Raw genomic sequence first — 16,379 nt, 5'->3', positions numbered from 1 at the left:
GGTACCAAGCCCCAGTGATAACACAGGAGGCAAAAAAATAAACCCTTTCTAGATGTGGGTAGGTGTTGGTATGCTTCTAAATTGTGCTTCTAAGACCCCCTTCTGCTTCACTGGTTTAATCCCCCCTGCTTAACACTGTATTCTATTTAAATAACCACTGTTAACTGAGCACCACCCTGCCTGCAGGGCATTGGTTTAATCCCCACTGGTTCATGATGTCTTTTTGCTCTGCCCCCTCTCCTTGTCACACCCTGATTTCCACCAATCTCTTTTTGCTTCACCCTCTCTACGTCACATCCTGTTTCCACCCTACTTGGTGAGTATTTATACAGCTGCTCTGTCACGGGAATCATCAGAAGCACTTCACCAGGACTTCCGTCTCTAACAGGCTCTGGAGAGAGCCTCTAAGCTGATCTGCACTGGCAGCCCCAGGATATATAAGGACAAGATTGTGATTAGAGATAGCTTAGATTGCGCTGCGTTCCACATGAATAAAGACTGAACTGTGTACCACTCAGCCATGAGTCCCTGGTCGTCTCTCTCTTCCACCCACAAAGCTAGCCTGGCAGGTAGGGGCCCACAGGGAAGAGACTCTCTGGCTTCTTGTTGATGGGAAGAGACTTTTATCGCTAAGACAGAACTGCCTATTAATAGTCGCAGGTGGTGACTTTGCAATCAAATCATATTTAAAAGCCCGCTCCTGGGCCTCACCAGCCACATGGTAACAGCTTAGCGGTCACATGTGTTCTGTGACCAGCCCCGGGCTGGCCAGTCACCCTCAGAAAAAGTCCTGCTGGCAGGGCTGCCTCAGGCCGCCACCCCCTGGGAGATAGCGACCAGATTTCTGGATGTCTATTCCTTGATGTTGAGGTACCCTGAAGTATGCCTGTGACTTACTGGCACATTTTCTTTTCTTCTTCTTCTTCTTCCTCTTCTTCTTATTGAAGTATATTCTGTATTTAATATCTTGTTATTTATTCTAGTGAAAAAGAAAGACACAGAGAGAGAAACCAGAGCACTGATCACTCCTGGCTAAGGGTAGTGCTGGAGATTGAACCTGGGGCCATCAGAGCCTCAGGCATGGGAGTCATTTGCATAACCATTATGCTGTCTCCCCAGCCCTGTTGATACAGTTGTTTTTTTTTTTAATATTTTATTTCTTCATTATTGGATAGAGACAGAGAGAAATTGAGAGGGGAGGGGAAAATAGAAAGGAAGAGAAAAAGAGTGACACCGACAGACCTGCTTCATCACTTGTGAAGCTTTTCCCCTGCAGGTGGGGTCCAGAGGCTTGAACCCAGGTCCTGGCACACTGCTTAACCAGGTGCGCCACCGCCCGGCCCTTTTTTTTAACCAGAGCACTGATCAGCTCTGGTTTATGGTGGTGCGGGGGACTGAATTTAGGACTTTGGAGTCTCAGGCGTGAGAGTCTCTTTGCATAACCATTATGCTATCTATCCACCCCACCCTCACCCGTTGGCACATTTCCTGCTATTGCATTTCCTCAGATACCCGAGCTCGGCAGAGAAGAAAGAAGGCTAACCACCTGCAGGCACTCATGTTTCCCCTCAGGCTACTGGCTGCTGTTCTCGAGGGGCAGCAGGTGGATGAGGGAAGTTTACCGGCAGCTGGGTCAACAGCCACCTCCCCATAAGGCAGGAAGCCCTAGGGCCTCAGCTGAGCATGCGCCCGGCCCCTCACAGATAGACTACGGACTGCCCGGACAGAACAGGACCCAGCACAGCGCTGGAGGACCGTGTGAGTGTGCTCTGGGGGTCTACCATTGACTGTCAGAATCTCTGTGCCCCTGCAGAAGGCTTTGGTGGCCCTCCTTCCAAGCTCTGATGTAACGCAGGCTTTGGTTAATACATATTGTAAGAGAAGACAGGATCAGAAGGGAAAACTCTAAGCAGAACTCGGACTGGAGTTGGTGTATCGCAGCAAAGTAACAGACTCTGGGGTGGGGGGAGGGTTCAGGTCCCGGAACAAGAAGGGAGAGGAGGGCCCAGTGGGGGTTGCATTGTTATGTGGGAATGTTATGCAGGTACAAACTACTGTATTTTACTGTCGACTGTAAACCATTCATTCCCCAATAAAGAAATGATAAATAAATAAATAAATACTGTGAGAGAAGTGTGTTCAGGGTCACAGTCAGGAAACATGCTGGTGGGTCCCCTCTCCAGACCATGCTGACACCTGTCCACAAGTGTCAAGACTTAGTCTTTTTCAAACCTGGGACACGTCAGAGCCCAAGAACCCAGCAGCAGACATAAGCCTGCCAAGGGGCAGACAACCCAAAGCCATGCCCCTCTCCTCCCAGGTGACTCAGATTAAGCAGGGGGTGTGAAAAGATTTTTTGTGAGTCAGGTGGTAGCGCAGCAGGCTAAGTGCTCGTGGTGCAAAGCACAAGGACCGGCAAAAGGATCCCGGTTTGAGTCCCCAGCTCCCCACCTGCAGGGGAGTCACTTCACAGGCGGTGAAGCAGGTCTGCAGGTGTCTGTCTTTCTCTCCCCCTCTCTGTCTTCCCCTCCTCTCTCCATTTCTCTCTGTCCTATCCAACAACGACATCAATAACTGCTGGGAAATTGTGCAGATGCAGTCACATCTGCCATGTTGTCCCCTCAGGCTATTGCTAGTTCCCCTAGAGCTCTTATCCTATCCTGGAGGCCTTGTTTGCTCCGCCCCCTTCCCACCACCCCACCACCCAGAGCTCTTATCCTATCCTGGAGCACCTTGTTTGCTCCTCCCCCTTCCCATCCCCGAGAGCTCTTATCCTATCCTGGAGCGCTTTGTTTGCTCCGCCCCCTTCCCATCCCCGAGAGCTCTTATCCAATCCTGGAGCACCTTGTTTGCTCCTCCCCCTTTCCATCCCCGAGAGCTCTTATCCTATCCTGGAGCGCCTTGTTTACTCCTCCCCCTTCCCATCCCCGAGAGCTCTTATCCTATCCTGGAGCTCCTTGTTTACTCCGCCCCCTTCCCATCCCCGAGAGCTATTATCCTATCCTGGAGCCCCTTGTTTGCTCCGCCCCCTTCCCATCCCCGAGAGCTCTTATCCTATCCTGGAGTGCCTTGTTTGCTCCTCCCCTTCCCATCCCCGAGAGCTCTTATCCTATCCTGGAGCGCCTTGTTTGCTCCTCCCCCTTCCCATCCCCAAGAGCTCTTATCCTATCCTGGAGCGCCTTGTTTGCTCCTCCCCCTTCCCATCCCCAAGAGCTCTTATCCTATCCTGGAGTGCCTTGTTTGCTCCGCCCCCTTCCCATTATCCTATCCCTGAATACCTTGTTTCCTAGCCAATCACATCCCGACTTTCTCCCATAAAAGCCCTTCTAGTTCCGCCCCTCTTTCTCTCTCTCTCTCTCTCTCTCTCTCACCGCTTTTCACCTCTGTGAGCAGAAAGGTGCTGCGCTTAGCGGGAGGGGGCCGTTTTGGCTAGCTCCACGTGGCCCGAACTGCTGCGCTCTCACCCAACTCTGAGGTGCCTGCGAATAAAGAATTGTGTTCCCTCTCCGCTCTGGTTCTCCTCTCTCCTGGATCTCCTCTCTCTCTCTCCTCCACGTCACAGCCCGACAGATAACCACAACAATGTTAAACAAGGGCAACAAAAGGGGAAAAAAATAACTTTAAAAAAAAAAATCCACGGCTAACGCTGCTACTGTCACCCAGAAGCGTCCCTGACGCTGCTCCCTGTTGAGTTGCAGGTGTGCCTGGTCCTCCCCGGCCTCACTGTGGGCTGCCATCGTTGTGTCAGCCAGAGCTGAGACTCCCAAGGTCCCTGTCCCCCAGTCACCATGACAGCTGACGCATCTGGGCCAGAGCCATTCCTACCTGGAGCCTGTCAGAGCCCTCAAATGGGGCTGGAGAGGGGTGGGGTAGATTTTCTTCAGTGCCTGAGGTCTGGGGTCCCACCCCAAGAGGGTCATAGACCTGGCCTCCATTCTCCTGCCTCAGAACTGCAGGGGGAAGGAGCACAGCCCAGCCCACCTCTCCCTCCACTCAGCCTTCCCTGTGCCTCCCTAGGGGGCTCCCTTCATGCTTCCAGAATTCTGTTCTCAGACCTTCTGGGTGACACCTGGTGGTGGGGGGGTTGTCTCAAAGTTTGCTGTCCTGACCAGTCCCCCCTCCCCCCGACTAACCCCCATGTCCACCTATGACATCTGCCCGCTGAACTTTGTGACCCCAGCCTTCCTGGTCCTTATTATTAGAAATCTTACTAAATTGTAACTTCGCCTCCATGCTCACAAAATAGACATTTTGTGGGGGCCAGGTGGCGGCGCACCAGGTTACACACACACATTATGGGGCCAGGTGGCGGCGCACCAGGTTACACACACACACATTACAGCGCACAAGGACCCAGGTTCCAGCCCTCAGTTCCCACCTGCAGGGGGAAAGCTTCACAAGTGGTGAAGTAGGGCTGCAGGTGTCTCCCTGTCTCTTTCTATCTCCCCCTCTGTCTCTGTCCAATAATAAATAATTTTTTAAAAAGGGACGGGTGGTGGCGCACCTAGTTGAGCGCACATGTTACAGTGCACAAGGACCCGGGTTTGAGCCCCTGGTCACCACTTGCTTCACAAGTGGTGAAGCAGGGCTGCAGGTGTCTGTCTCCTTCTCTCTCTCTCTCTCCTTCCTCTCAATTTCTGGCTGTCTATCCAATAAATAAAGATTTAAAAAAAAAGTTTAGTGATCCAGGAGGTGGCACAGTGGATAAAGCATCAGACTCTCAAGCATGAGGTCCTGAGTTCAATCCCCGACAGCACATGTACCAGGGTGATGTCTGGTTCTTTCTCCTATGTTTCTCGTTAATAAATAAATAAATAAAATCTTTTTTAAAAATCTTTTTAAAAAAGACATATAGATGGAAAATGTTTTCCTTGTTTGTCTGCTGCCCTGAGGGTCTGGAGACTGAGCCTGGGATAGCCAGAATAAACTGTGTCTCACAGCATCACAGGAACGCATCTGACGTCATGACATTTGGACAATGACAGTTTTAAGCTCCCTCATGCTGATGTTTCCACCCTTAAACATGTCTTCAGATCTTCATCTGTGTGATGTATGACCGACCACCCGTTATTGGTGGCTGGACATTGTCTCCTGATGTTTCACTTAAAAAAAAAAAAAAAAACACCTCTTTGATCATTCCTTTTTTTAAAAATGTTTATTTCCTTTTTGTTGCCCTTATTGTTTTTATTGTTGTTGTAGTTATTATTGTTGTTGCTACTGATGTCGTTGTTGGATAGGACAGAGAGAAATGGAGACAGGAGGGGAAGACAGAGGGGGAGAGAAAGACAGACACCTGCAGACCTGCTTCACCGCCTGTGAAGTGATTCCCCTGCAGGTGGGGAGCCGGGGGCTCGAACTGGGATCCTCACGCCGGTCCCTGCGCTTTGTGCCACGCGCGTGTGATCATTCCTTTTTAATATAACGCATAAAAAACACCCCCCTGGAAGCTTGGGATGGAAGACGCACACTTGTCACTGTCCCACCTGACCTCTTGGAACCTGGCGACTGCTGGGTTATGCTCTCTCTCTGCCCTGAGTGAGACGCGGCTAATCTCAGGGCCCTGACAATGGGCTCCGGCTGTGTACCCGGGAGGCGTCCGTGTCTGCCCTCCACATGGCCGGCTAGAGCGCCTGGTCCTTGGCACCCAGCTGCACCCCGCGGTGCGTGCGCTGGTGCTTGACTAGGTGCTGCTTCTGGCTGAAGCCGCGGCCGCAGTGCGCGCACAGGTAGGGCCGCTCGCCGGTGTGGTTGCGCTGGTGGCGGGTCAGGTTGGGCTTCTGGCTGAAGCGCCGGCCGCACTCGGGGCAGGCGTAGGGCCGCTCGCCCGTGTGGGTGCGCTGGTGGATGGTGAGCGCCGACCACCATGAGAAGCTCTTGCCGCACTCATTGCAGATGAACTGGCCTTGCCCGCCCAGCCCTGCACTCACCGCGCGGCCCCACCGCACATCCCCGGGGCCGGGGACCCGGGGTGATGAGTGCTGGGTGGCCAGGCCAGGGGGACCCTCGGCCGATGGCTCCCGGGGAGGCTCGGGGCGCAGGGGCGAGGCGGAGGCGGAGGCGTGTGCATGCTGGTGGGTGCGCAGGGTGGCCCGGCTGGGGCAGCTCTGTCTGCGCAGGGCGCAGCGTGTGGCCTGGGCGCCCTGCAGGTGCGAGCGCTGGGCACCCAGAAGTCGTCCGCCCTGGGCGCCCTGCAGATGTTTGTCCTGGGCACCCAGAAGTCGTCCGCCCTGGGCGCCCTGCAGATGTTTGTCCTCGGCACCCAGAAGCCGTCCGCCCTGGGTGCCCTGCAGGTGCGTGCGCTGGTGCTTGACAAGGTGCTGCTTCTGCCTGAAGCTCCGTCCGCAGCGCAGGCAGGGGTGCGGCCGCTCGCCGGTATGGTTCCGCAGGTGGCGGGTCAGGTTGGGCTTCTGGCTGAAGCGGCGGCCGCACTCGGGACAAGCGTAGGGCCGCTCGCCCGTGTGGGTGCGCTGGTGGATGTTCAGCGAGGACCACCACGAGAAGCTCTTGCCGCACTCGTTGCAGATAAAAGGATGTTGCTGGTCCGAGGCGACGGCGGCGGAACCGGTGGACCCGGATCCAGGCTGGTGCCACCCACCCTGACACAGTCCCAACCAAGCCCACTCGGGGCGGCCGCCCGGGAGGCGAGTGTGACAGCCCCTGCGGGGGGCCGGATCCCTGGACACCTGTCGGTCCCGGGAGTGGGCGCGCTGGTGGATGCGGAGGCCCACCTGGTGGCGGAAGCAGCGCTGGCACTGGGGGCAGGTGTGGCCGGCCGGCCTTGCGTGCGTCTTCTGGTGCTTGAGCAGGTGCTGCTTCTGGCTGAAGCGCCGCGGGCACTGGGGGCAGCAGAAGGGGCGCTCGCCCGTGTGGTGGCGCTGGTGGCGGGCCAGGTTGGGCTTCTGGCTGAAGCGCTTGCCGCACCTGGCGCACAGGTAGGGCTTCTCCCCGGTGTGGGTGCGCTGGTGGATCTTCAGGGAGGACCACCAGCTAAAGCGCTTCCCGCAGTCCAGACACACAAAGTGACCCTCACCAGCAGGGAGGGCGGCCACAGAAGCACGGATGGCCCGTGCTCCTTCCTGCTCAGCGGGGAGGCTCCACCTGGGCCCCCCAGGCTCCTCCTGGCCCCCCAGCACTCCGGGCTTCCCCAGGGCCTGGCATGGTGGGAGGCCCCCGTGAAGCTGGAAAATGTTCTCCTTATCCTTCTCGGAGAGCGGGGGTAGCATCTGCTCTGGCTTCTCCTGCTTGATCTTCATGGCCAGACCAGACCCTGGCAAGGGAGAGGGGGGTGGACGTCACTCACTGCTGGGGAGGGTGCAGGGAGGCAGGGGCCAGCTGGCCAGGGGGTGACCCTAGGAGGGAAATGAGGAGAGGGGGAGTGGAGAAAGTGGAAGGAAGAGTAAGCAGAGGCAGAAAGAGAGAAGGAAAGAGTCTCAGGACACAGATACAGGGCTGAGCAGCTGCCTTCTCTGTGCACTGGTCCAGGAGACGCAGGAAGGCTCAAAAAATCAATAGAGGGGAGTCAGGCGGTAGCACAGCGGGTTAAGCGCAGGTGACGCAAAGCGCAAGGACCAGCATAAGGATCCCGGTTCGAGCCCCCGGTTCCCCACCTGCAGGGGAGTCGCTTCACAGGCGGTGAAGCAGGTCTGCAGGTGTCTGTCTTTCTCTCCTCCTCTCTGTCTTCCCCTCCTCTCTCCATTTCTCTCTGTCCTATCCAACGACATCAATAACAACAACAATAACTATAACAACAATGAAAAACAACAAGGGCAACAAAAGGGTAAATAAATAAATTAAATAAATTTAAAAAAAAGAAAAAAGAAATCAATAGAGGTACTTTTTCGTTCCTGTTTATTAATCATTTTGTCCTGCTTTGTACCTTACCTAACCTTTCAGCCACCAAGTTGCAGACACTACCATGATTCCACCCTGACTTCCCTGCGCAGACGCCCTCACCCATGTGTCCTGGAGCCTCCCCTCCCCAGAGCCCTGCCCCACTAGGGACAGACAGACACAGGCTGGGGGTGTGGGTCCACCTGCCAACACCCATGTCCAGCGGAGAAGCAGTGACAGAAGCCACAACTCCCACCTGCTGCTCCCCATAAAGATCTTTGGTTCATATTCCCAGAGATGACCAACCAGAGGGCCCTGAACCCCAATTCCACCAAAACCTGAAGCAATTGTCCCCAGGAACCTTAGTTTTATAGCATCACTAAATGGGAAGGGAGTCTGGAGAACACCGGAGGAAGCCAGGCACTGCTTCTCTTATCTGAGAGAGGAGAAGGGAAAGGGAAGGCCACTCGGAAGCAGTAATGGATGTCGGGGTGACCTATAAAGGAAGTGAAAGGACAAAAAGAAAAAATGAGCAAAAATATATAGATAGAGATAGAGATGATTATAAAAATCAGCCCCTATCTGTGACCTTGGGAGAACCACTGCTGTTTCCAATGGAGGGAATGGGTTCACAGGACTCTGCTGGAGGGAACAGTTGGAGTTATACACCTGTTACCTTATCGTTTTGTAAATCTGTATTAAATATTTAATGAACAAGAAATAAGTAGGTCCTGGAACACAACGGCAGAGAAGGACCTAGGTGGGAGACTAGATTGTTATATGGAAAAGTGAGAAAGGTTACACATGTACAAGCTACTGTATCTTACTGTCAACTGTAAACAATCCCAATACAGAAAAAAAAGTAAAAAATAATAATAATAATAATAAAAAAGGGGGCCAGGTGGTGGCATACCTGGTTAAACATACACATTACAGTGTGCAAGGACCCGGGCTCAAGCTTCTGGTCCCCACCTGCAGGGGAAAAACTTCATGAGTGGTAAAGCAGGGCTGTAGGTGTCTCTCTCCATCGCCCTCTCCCTCTTTCCTCTGAATTTCTGGGTGTCTCTATCCAATAAATAAAGATAATAAAAAAATTAAAAAGAATTAAAAAGAGATTATTTTTAAAAAATAAAATAAGTAATTTTTTTTTTAATTTCTTTATTTAAAATAGCAAAAAATAAATCAATGGAGAGGCCAGGAAATAGCTCAGCAGATAAAACACAGAGAAAAATTAGAAAAGAAAGAAGAAATTAGAAAAGAAAAAAAGGGGGGGAATGGCCACTGGGATCAGAGGATTCCTAGTGCTGGCGCTGAGCCCCAGCGATAACCCTGGTGGCAATAAAAAACAAAATCAGTCGGGTGTCGGGCAGTAACACAGTGGGTAAAGCGCAGGTGGCACAAAGCTAAAGGACCGGCATAAGGATCCCAGTTCTAGCGCCCAGGTCCCCACCTGCAAGGGGGTTGCTTCACGAGCAGTGAAGCAGGTCTGCAGGTGTCTGTCTTTCTCTCCCCCTCTCTGTCTTCCCCTCCTCTCTCCACTTCTCTCTGTCCTATCCAGCAACGACGGCATCAATAATAGCTACAACAATAAAAATTTTAAAAAACAAGGGCAACAAAAGGGAATAAATATTTAAAATAAAATAAACTGTTGGGAGTTGGGTGGTAGTGCAGCGGGTTAAGCGCACATGGCACAAAGTGCAAGGACTGGTGTAAGGATCCCAGTTTGAGCACCTGGCTCCCCACCTGCAGGGGAGTCGCTTCACAAGCGGTGAAGCAGATCTGCAGGTGTATGTTTTTCTCTCCCCTTCTCTGTCTTCCCCTCCTCTCTCCATTTCTCTCTGTCCTATCTAACAACAACGACATCAATAACAACAACAATGATAACTAGAACAATAAAACAAGGGCAACAAAAGGGAATAAAGAAATATTTTAAAAAATGAAATGTTGACAACTGTAGTTGTGGTTAGCACAGCTGCTCTGTGTCAGCCTGGCTGAGGTGAGACTTAGACTGACCACACACACACACTCACATACACACAGACACACACACTCACTCACACACACAGACACACACACTCACTCACACACACAGACACAGACACACACATACACACACACTCACATACACACAGACACACACACTCACATACACACAGACACACACACTCACTCACACACACAGACACACACACAGACACAGAGACACACAGACACACACATACACACACACTCACACACACACAGAGACACACAAGCACACAGGCACATACACACTCACACACACACTCACACAGACACACACACAGACACACACTCACAGAGACACACACACAGGCACACACACACACACAGACACACACACACAAACACACACACACAGACAGACACTCACACACAGAGACACACACACACAGACACACACACACACACACAAAGCTAAATTAAAGCAGAGAGAAACACATGAAATGGTGCAGTGCACACATTCAAGTCACGTGGCCACGTCATCCACGTTCAGCACTGCAGCAGGCCTGGATAGGATTGTGCACTTGCTCCGTCGGGCGTGACACCCACACACACCCACCGCCACCACACCGGAGGAGGAAGCTTGGGCTGGTAGTGTCCTCCTCCCCCAGTCTCTCTCCCTGTCTGTCTCTTTCTTTCTGTTTGAACATGTCAGTCTGGAGCAATAAAATCCCAGAAGAGTCAGTGGTGAAAGACCAACTTATTTCAGACCAGCTGTTGAGTTAACTACTTAGTTAAGACCAACTAGCAATTTAAGACCAATTGTTTTCTTGAGAAAAAAAATATTTATTGTCATTTTTTTTCTTTTTTTACCAGAGCACTGACCTATTCTGGTTTATGGTGGTGTGGGGGATTGAACCTCGGACTTGGGAGCCTCAGGCATGAGATTCTCTTTTAGAACCATTATGCTATCTACCCCTGTCCCATATTTTTTTATACCTTACAAAAATCAGTCTTACAAGACTAGGCATATTAGAAGGTCTAGGAGATCCAACAACAATGACATCAATAATAACTACAATAATAAAACAACAAGGGCAACAAAATGGAATAAATAAATATTAAAATATTTTTTTAAAAGAAGGTCTAGGAGAATCTGCTTAGCATCTAGATATGATTCATCTTTTTTTTTTTAATTGAAGAATTAGTCACATATGACATCCTACCAGTTTGGGGTACAAATATAGAGGCCTCATCACAATCTGTCTACTTAGCATCTGCCCCCGTATATAACGACACTTTCTCTTGGAATGGCGACTTTAAGAGCTAGTGCCTTAGCTAGCACAGTCCTACTAACTCGCACCCCTGTAGCTTCTGTGTTTTATGAGTGAAAAATTGTTCCCCTGAACCCCCCCACTCTGGCCACACACTCACATCTGACCACAACCGGTCTGGTCTCTGTACTGATAAGCTTGGGGTTTTCTTCACTGACATAAGTTCCACATGTGTCCGCTTACATATTTGTCTCTGTCTGATTTCTTTCAATTGGTAGAATGTTCTCAAGGCCCATCCGTGATGCCACAAAGGCAAGATTTTTCCCTTCTATGAGAGCACAATATTTTATTCCATGCACCACAACTTTTCATCTGTCTAGCCACCCCTTCTCTGATGGCCACTTAGGCTAGTAACCACACCCTGGTTATTAGAAATAGCATTGCCATTGGTACAATCACTGAGGACTGAGAGGTGGCGCACTGGTACAACACACACATTACAGTCTCAAAAGACCTGGGTTCAAGTCCCCAGTCCCCATCTGCAGAGAGGAAGCTCCACAAGTCTCTCTCTCTCTCTCTCTCTCTCTCTCTCTCTCTCTCCCTCCCTTACTCCCTCCCTCATTATCTCCCCCTTCCTTCTCAATTTCTGGCTCTATCCAAAATAAATAGGGGAAAAAAGGGAAACAATATGGAAGACCCTCAAAAAATATCTACTGTATGATCCAGTAATTCCACTCCCAGCATTTATCTGAAGAAAATGACAAAAAAGGGAGTCGGGCGGTAGCGCAGCGAGTTAAGCACAAGTGGCACGAAGCGCAAGGACCAGCCTAAAGATCCCGGTTCAAGCCCCTGGCTCCCCACCTGCAGGGGAGTCGCTTCACAGGCGGTGAAGCAGGTCTGCAGGTGTCTGTCTTTCTCTCCCCCTCTCTGTCTTCCCCTCCTCTCTCCATTTCTCTCTGTCCTAACCAACAACAACCACATCAACAACAATAATAACCACAATACCAACAATACAGGCAACAAAATGGGGAAAATGGCCTCCAGGAGCAGTGGTGATGCAGGCACCAAGGCCCAGCAATAACCCTGGAGGCAAAAGAAAGAAAGAAAGAAAGAAAGAAAGAAAGAAAGAAAGAGAGAGAGAGAGAGAGAGAGAGAGAGAGAGAGGGAGGAAGACAGGAAGGATGGAAGAATATTTTCCTGGATGCAAAAAGAGAAGAAACCCCTCCATTTTCTCTCAGAGCATTTTCTCTGGAAGTTTCCTAAGAAGTTGGAGGTTTCTCCTCTGTCCCTTTGTGATGCTGCGGCAGCGTCTGTTAGCAACAACCCAGGACATGTCCAAGACCCAGAGGCCATTGCTTTGAAGCGGGAACGCCAATAGACAGAGACCCTGTGTCCCAGGCTCCCCATGTCCAGGGAGGGCGGGGACCCCAAACCCACCTCCTAAGGGCTCCCCAGCCCCACACTGCACAACCACCTCTTGTGATAAAGATACAGAAAACAGTGTTTTTTTCTTTAGAAAAATTAACAGGTGGGGGGAGGGGTGCTGGGCGGTAGAACACCCAGAAGAGCACACGTTACCACGCACAAGGACCCGAGTTCAAGCCCCGCTCCCCACCTGCAGGGGGAAGGCCGGCAGTGAAGCAGGGCTGCAGCTGTGTGTCCCTCTCCCTCTGTGCTCTGTCTCTGTCGTGAACGAAGATTAAGCCGTCGCTGGGAATGATGGGGATGAGGGAGTCCTCATGCAGGCGCCAAGTCCCAGTGATACCTAATGAGGAAAAAATAAATAAAGAAGTAAAATAGAGGTCCAGGCAGTGGTGCAGCTGGTTGAAAGCACACGATGTCGTGTGCAGGGACAGGGTTCAGGCCTCACCTGCAGAGGGAAAGCTTCACGAGTGGTCAAGCAATGCTGGAGACATCTCTCTTTTCTCTCTCTCTCTCTCTCACTCTCCCACTCTATGGAGAGAGGAGGAGAAGACAGAGAGGGGGAGAGAAAGACAGACACCTGCAGACCTGCTTCACCACCTATGAAGCGACTCCCCTGCAGGTGGGGAGCCGGGGGCTCGAACCGGGATCCTTATGCCGGTCCTTGCGCTTTGCGTCACCTGCGCTTAACCCGCTGCGCTACCGCCCGACTCCTTTTTTTTCCTTTTAACCAGAGCACTGATCAGCTGTGGTTTATGGTGGTGCGGGGGACTGAACCCGGGACTTTGGAGCCTCAGTCATGGCAGTCTGTTTTCATAACCATTATGCTGTCTACCCTGATTTCCACTTGAGCTTCCAATGAAGCTGTGACCAGGAGAGGTGCTGAGTCCCCCAGGCTGAGGACAAGTCCCCAGAAGTGCGGACAGAACCGTAGGAGCAGGCTGGTCACAGGAGACGACGGCTCTTTGCTTCTGTGTCGTCTCTCAGCCACTCCCTGCAGTGTGACCTCATTCGGGTTCAATTATTCTTCAGTCATTCTTCAGTTAAAACAGACAAAAATCTGACGGCCAGGTGGTGGCATGCTGGGTTAAGCACACACATTACCGTGAGCAAGAACCCAGGTTGAAGCCCCAGCTGCCCACCTGCAAGGGGAAAGCTTCACGAGTGGTGAAGTAGGTCTGCAGGCGTCTTTCTCTCTCCCTATCTTCCACTCCCCTCTCAATTTCTCTCTGTCCTAGCGAATAAAAAAAAAAAATAGAAAGGAAAAAAGTGGCCATCAGGAGTGGTGGATTGGTAGTGCAGTACTGACCCACAGCAATAACCCTGATGGCAGAGAAAAGAAAAAAAAAAGAATTAAAATAAACCCTTATTATTTTTCTAATATTTATTTACTTATTTATTTATTCCCTTTGGTTGCCCTTGTTTTTTTATCATTGTAGTCATTATTGTTATTGTTATTGCTGTCGTTGTAGTTAGATAGCACAGGGAGAAATGGAGAGACAAGGGGAAGACAGAGAGGGGGAGAGAAAGACAGACACCTGCAGACCTGCTTCACCGCCTGTGAAGCGACTCCCCTGCAGGTGGGGAGCTGGGGGCTCGAACCAGGATCCTTACACCGGTCCTTGCACTTTGCGCCACGTGCACTTAACCCGCTGCACTACCGCCCGACTCCCTTGTGAGAAACATTTTGGAGTTAAAGTGAGATTTTTGTTTCTCATTCTGATTGTAATCCCAACCTCCACCTGAGGCCCAGGTGAAGGGCAGAGGACAGACACAGGTGCAGGCTGGCAGGTCTGGGCCCACCTCCACCTGCCACCCAGGTGGGCTGGCTGGCAAATAGGCCCGGGGTCCTGCAGACAAGCCCAAGGAAGCCACTCCAAGAGACGGCCCTCCGCCAGGCCACGGCTTCGCCGGCCAGCCCGGCCACCGGGTCCCGAACGCCGGCAGGCCCCATGGCTGTCCCCCTTCCATCCCATGAGCTCTGTCTGCTCTCCTAACCTGACACAGCCACACACTGCAGAGGCCAGAACAGGGCCACAGGCCCAAAGCCAGAAAACAGAAGAACACGGCATTCACCGCCCTCCCCCCAACACACACACACACACCAGGGCCCACGTGGCTTCTGAAGGCCACTCCACCTGTCACGTCGGCCCAGATCCCCGTCTCCCTGGCCCCTGGCCCAGCAACAGCTTGTAGGGACGGGACACGCACAGGGCCTGGCCCGCTCCCCTGCCCAGGCTCTTAGTCCTGGCATCTGGATGAGCTCCTCCTACCCCCGTATAAGCCATACTCAGGAAGGACAAAACTGATCCATTTTCAGGACATGGCCAGTGCCACACCCCCTCACACCCCTCACAGGGTGAGAATTGCACCTCAAGGTGTTCCTGCCAGGAACCGTCCGGCTTAGTGACTCTGTTTGCTGCCCCAGCCCTTACCGGGAACCACACGGGGCACCCCCATCTGCCACCTGCCCCCCACCGCACCCCAGGCCAGACCTGAGGCACCTCCTTCTAGGGACCCTGCCTCCAGCTGTCCACTGCCACCCTTCTGATAGGACCCCCCACCGGGGCGCCCTACCCCCCCTTGGAGCAGATAATAGGCAGCAGTCAGAGCCTGATCTGAGAGGGACAGAACCAACCCTGTGACAGGTGTCAGGGTTGGGTGGTGGTGCACCTGGTGGATCACACACTTTACCATGTGCAAGGACCCAGGTTCAAGTCCCCAGTCTCCCACGTGCAGGGGGGAAGCTTAACAAGCAGTGAAGCAGGGCTGCAGGTGTCACTCTTCCTCTCTGCCTATCTCCCCCTCCCCTCTCAGTTTCTCTCTTAATCTATCCAACAAATAAATAAGTAGATAGATAAGACATTAAAAATAAATAAATAAATAAATAAATAAATAACCACCAGTGGTCTGGGAGGTGGCGCAGTGAATACAGCATTGGACTCTCAAGTGTGAGGTCCCGAATTCAGTCCCCGGCAGCACATGTACCACAGTGATGTCTGGTTCTTTCTCTATCTCCTCCTGTCTTTCTCACTAATAAATAAATAAAATTTTAAAAATAAAAAGGTTAGGGATTGGGCGGTGGCGCAGTGGGTTAAGTGCATGTGGCGCTAAGCGCAAGGACCGGCATAAGGATCCCGGTTCAAGCCCCCGGCTCCCCACTTGCAGGGGAGTCGCTTCACAGGCGGTGAAGCAGGTCTGCAGGTGTCTGTCTTTCTCTCCCCCTCTCTGTCTTCCCCTCCTCTCTCCATTTCTCTCTGTCCTATCCAACAACAAACAACATCAACAATGGCAATAATAATAACCACAACGAGGCTACAACAACAAGGGCAACAAAAGGTGGGGAAAAAATGGCCTCCAGGTGCGGTGGATTCATGGTGCAGGCACCGAGCCCAGCAATAACCCTGGAGGGAAAAAATAAATAAATAAATAAATAAATAAATAAATAAATAGGTTAATAAATAAGTTTTAAAAAAAAGTAAAATGGGAGTCGGGCGGTAGCGCAGTGGGTTAAGCGCACATGTGGCGCCAAGCACAAGGACCAGCGTTAAGAATCCCGGTTCGAGCCCCCGGCTCCCCACCTGCAGGGGAGTCGCTTCACAGGCGGTGAAGCAGGTCTGCAGGTGTCTATCTTTCTCTCCTCATCTTCCCATCCTCTCTCCATTTCTCTCTGTCCTAGCCAACAACAGCAATAGTGACAATGACAATAATAATAATAACAAGGGCAATAAAAACAAGGTGGGGGAGATGACCTCCAGGAGCAGTGCACTGAGCCCCAGCAATAACCCTGGAGGCAAAAAAAAAAAAAAAGTAAAATAAGCCAAACATTAAAAAGGAAAGATGTCATCTTTTCAGTTATTTTTTAAATTTTGTATCATCTTTATTTATTTA

The 16,379-nt window shown here is 51.7% G+C and overlaps 1 protein-coding gene across 1 annotated transcript; it reads right to left on the bottom strand.

Annotated features, from left to right (window-relative positions):
- Positions 1–5,496: 5,496 nt before the first annotated feature.
- ZNF775 (zinc finger protein 775) lies at positions 5,497–14,442 on the bottom strand. Its single transcript, XM_060195759.1, has 2 exons — positions 14,292–14,442; positions 5,497–7,267 (listed from the first exon to the last, which is right to left on the bottom strand). The coding sequence occupies exons 1-2, from the start codon at positions 14,440–14,442 to the stop codon at positions 5,622–5,624; spliced, it is 1,797 nt and encodes a 598-aa protein (XP_060051742.1). The 3' UTR covers positions 5,497–5,621.
- Between the last annotated feature and the right edge of the window lie 1,937 nt (positions 14,443–16,379).

The sequence above is a fragment of the Erinaceus europaeus genome, chromosome 8 (genome assembly GCF_950295315.1).
Source record: "Erinaceus europaeus chromosome 8, mEriEur2.1, whole genome shotgun sequence".
NCBI lineage: Eukaryota > Metazoa > Chordata > Mammalia > Eulipotyphla > Erinaceidae > Erinaceus > Erinaceus europaeus.
The sequence above is the reverse complement of the archived record's forward strand: the minus strand, read 5'-3'. Positions and strand labels throughout refer to the sequence as shown.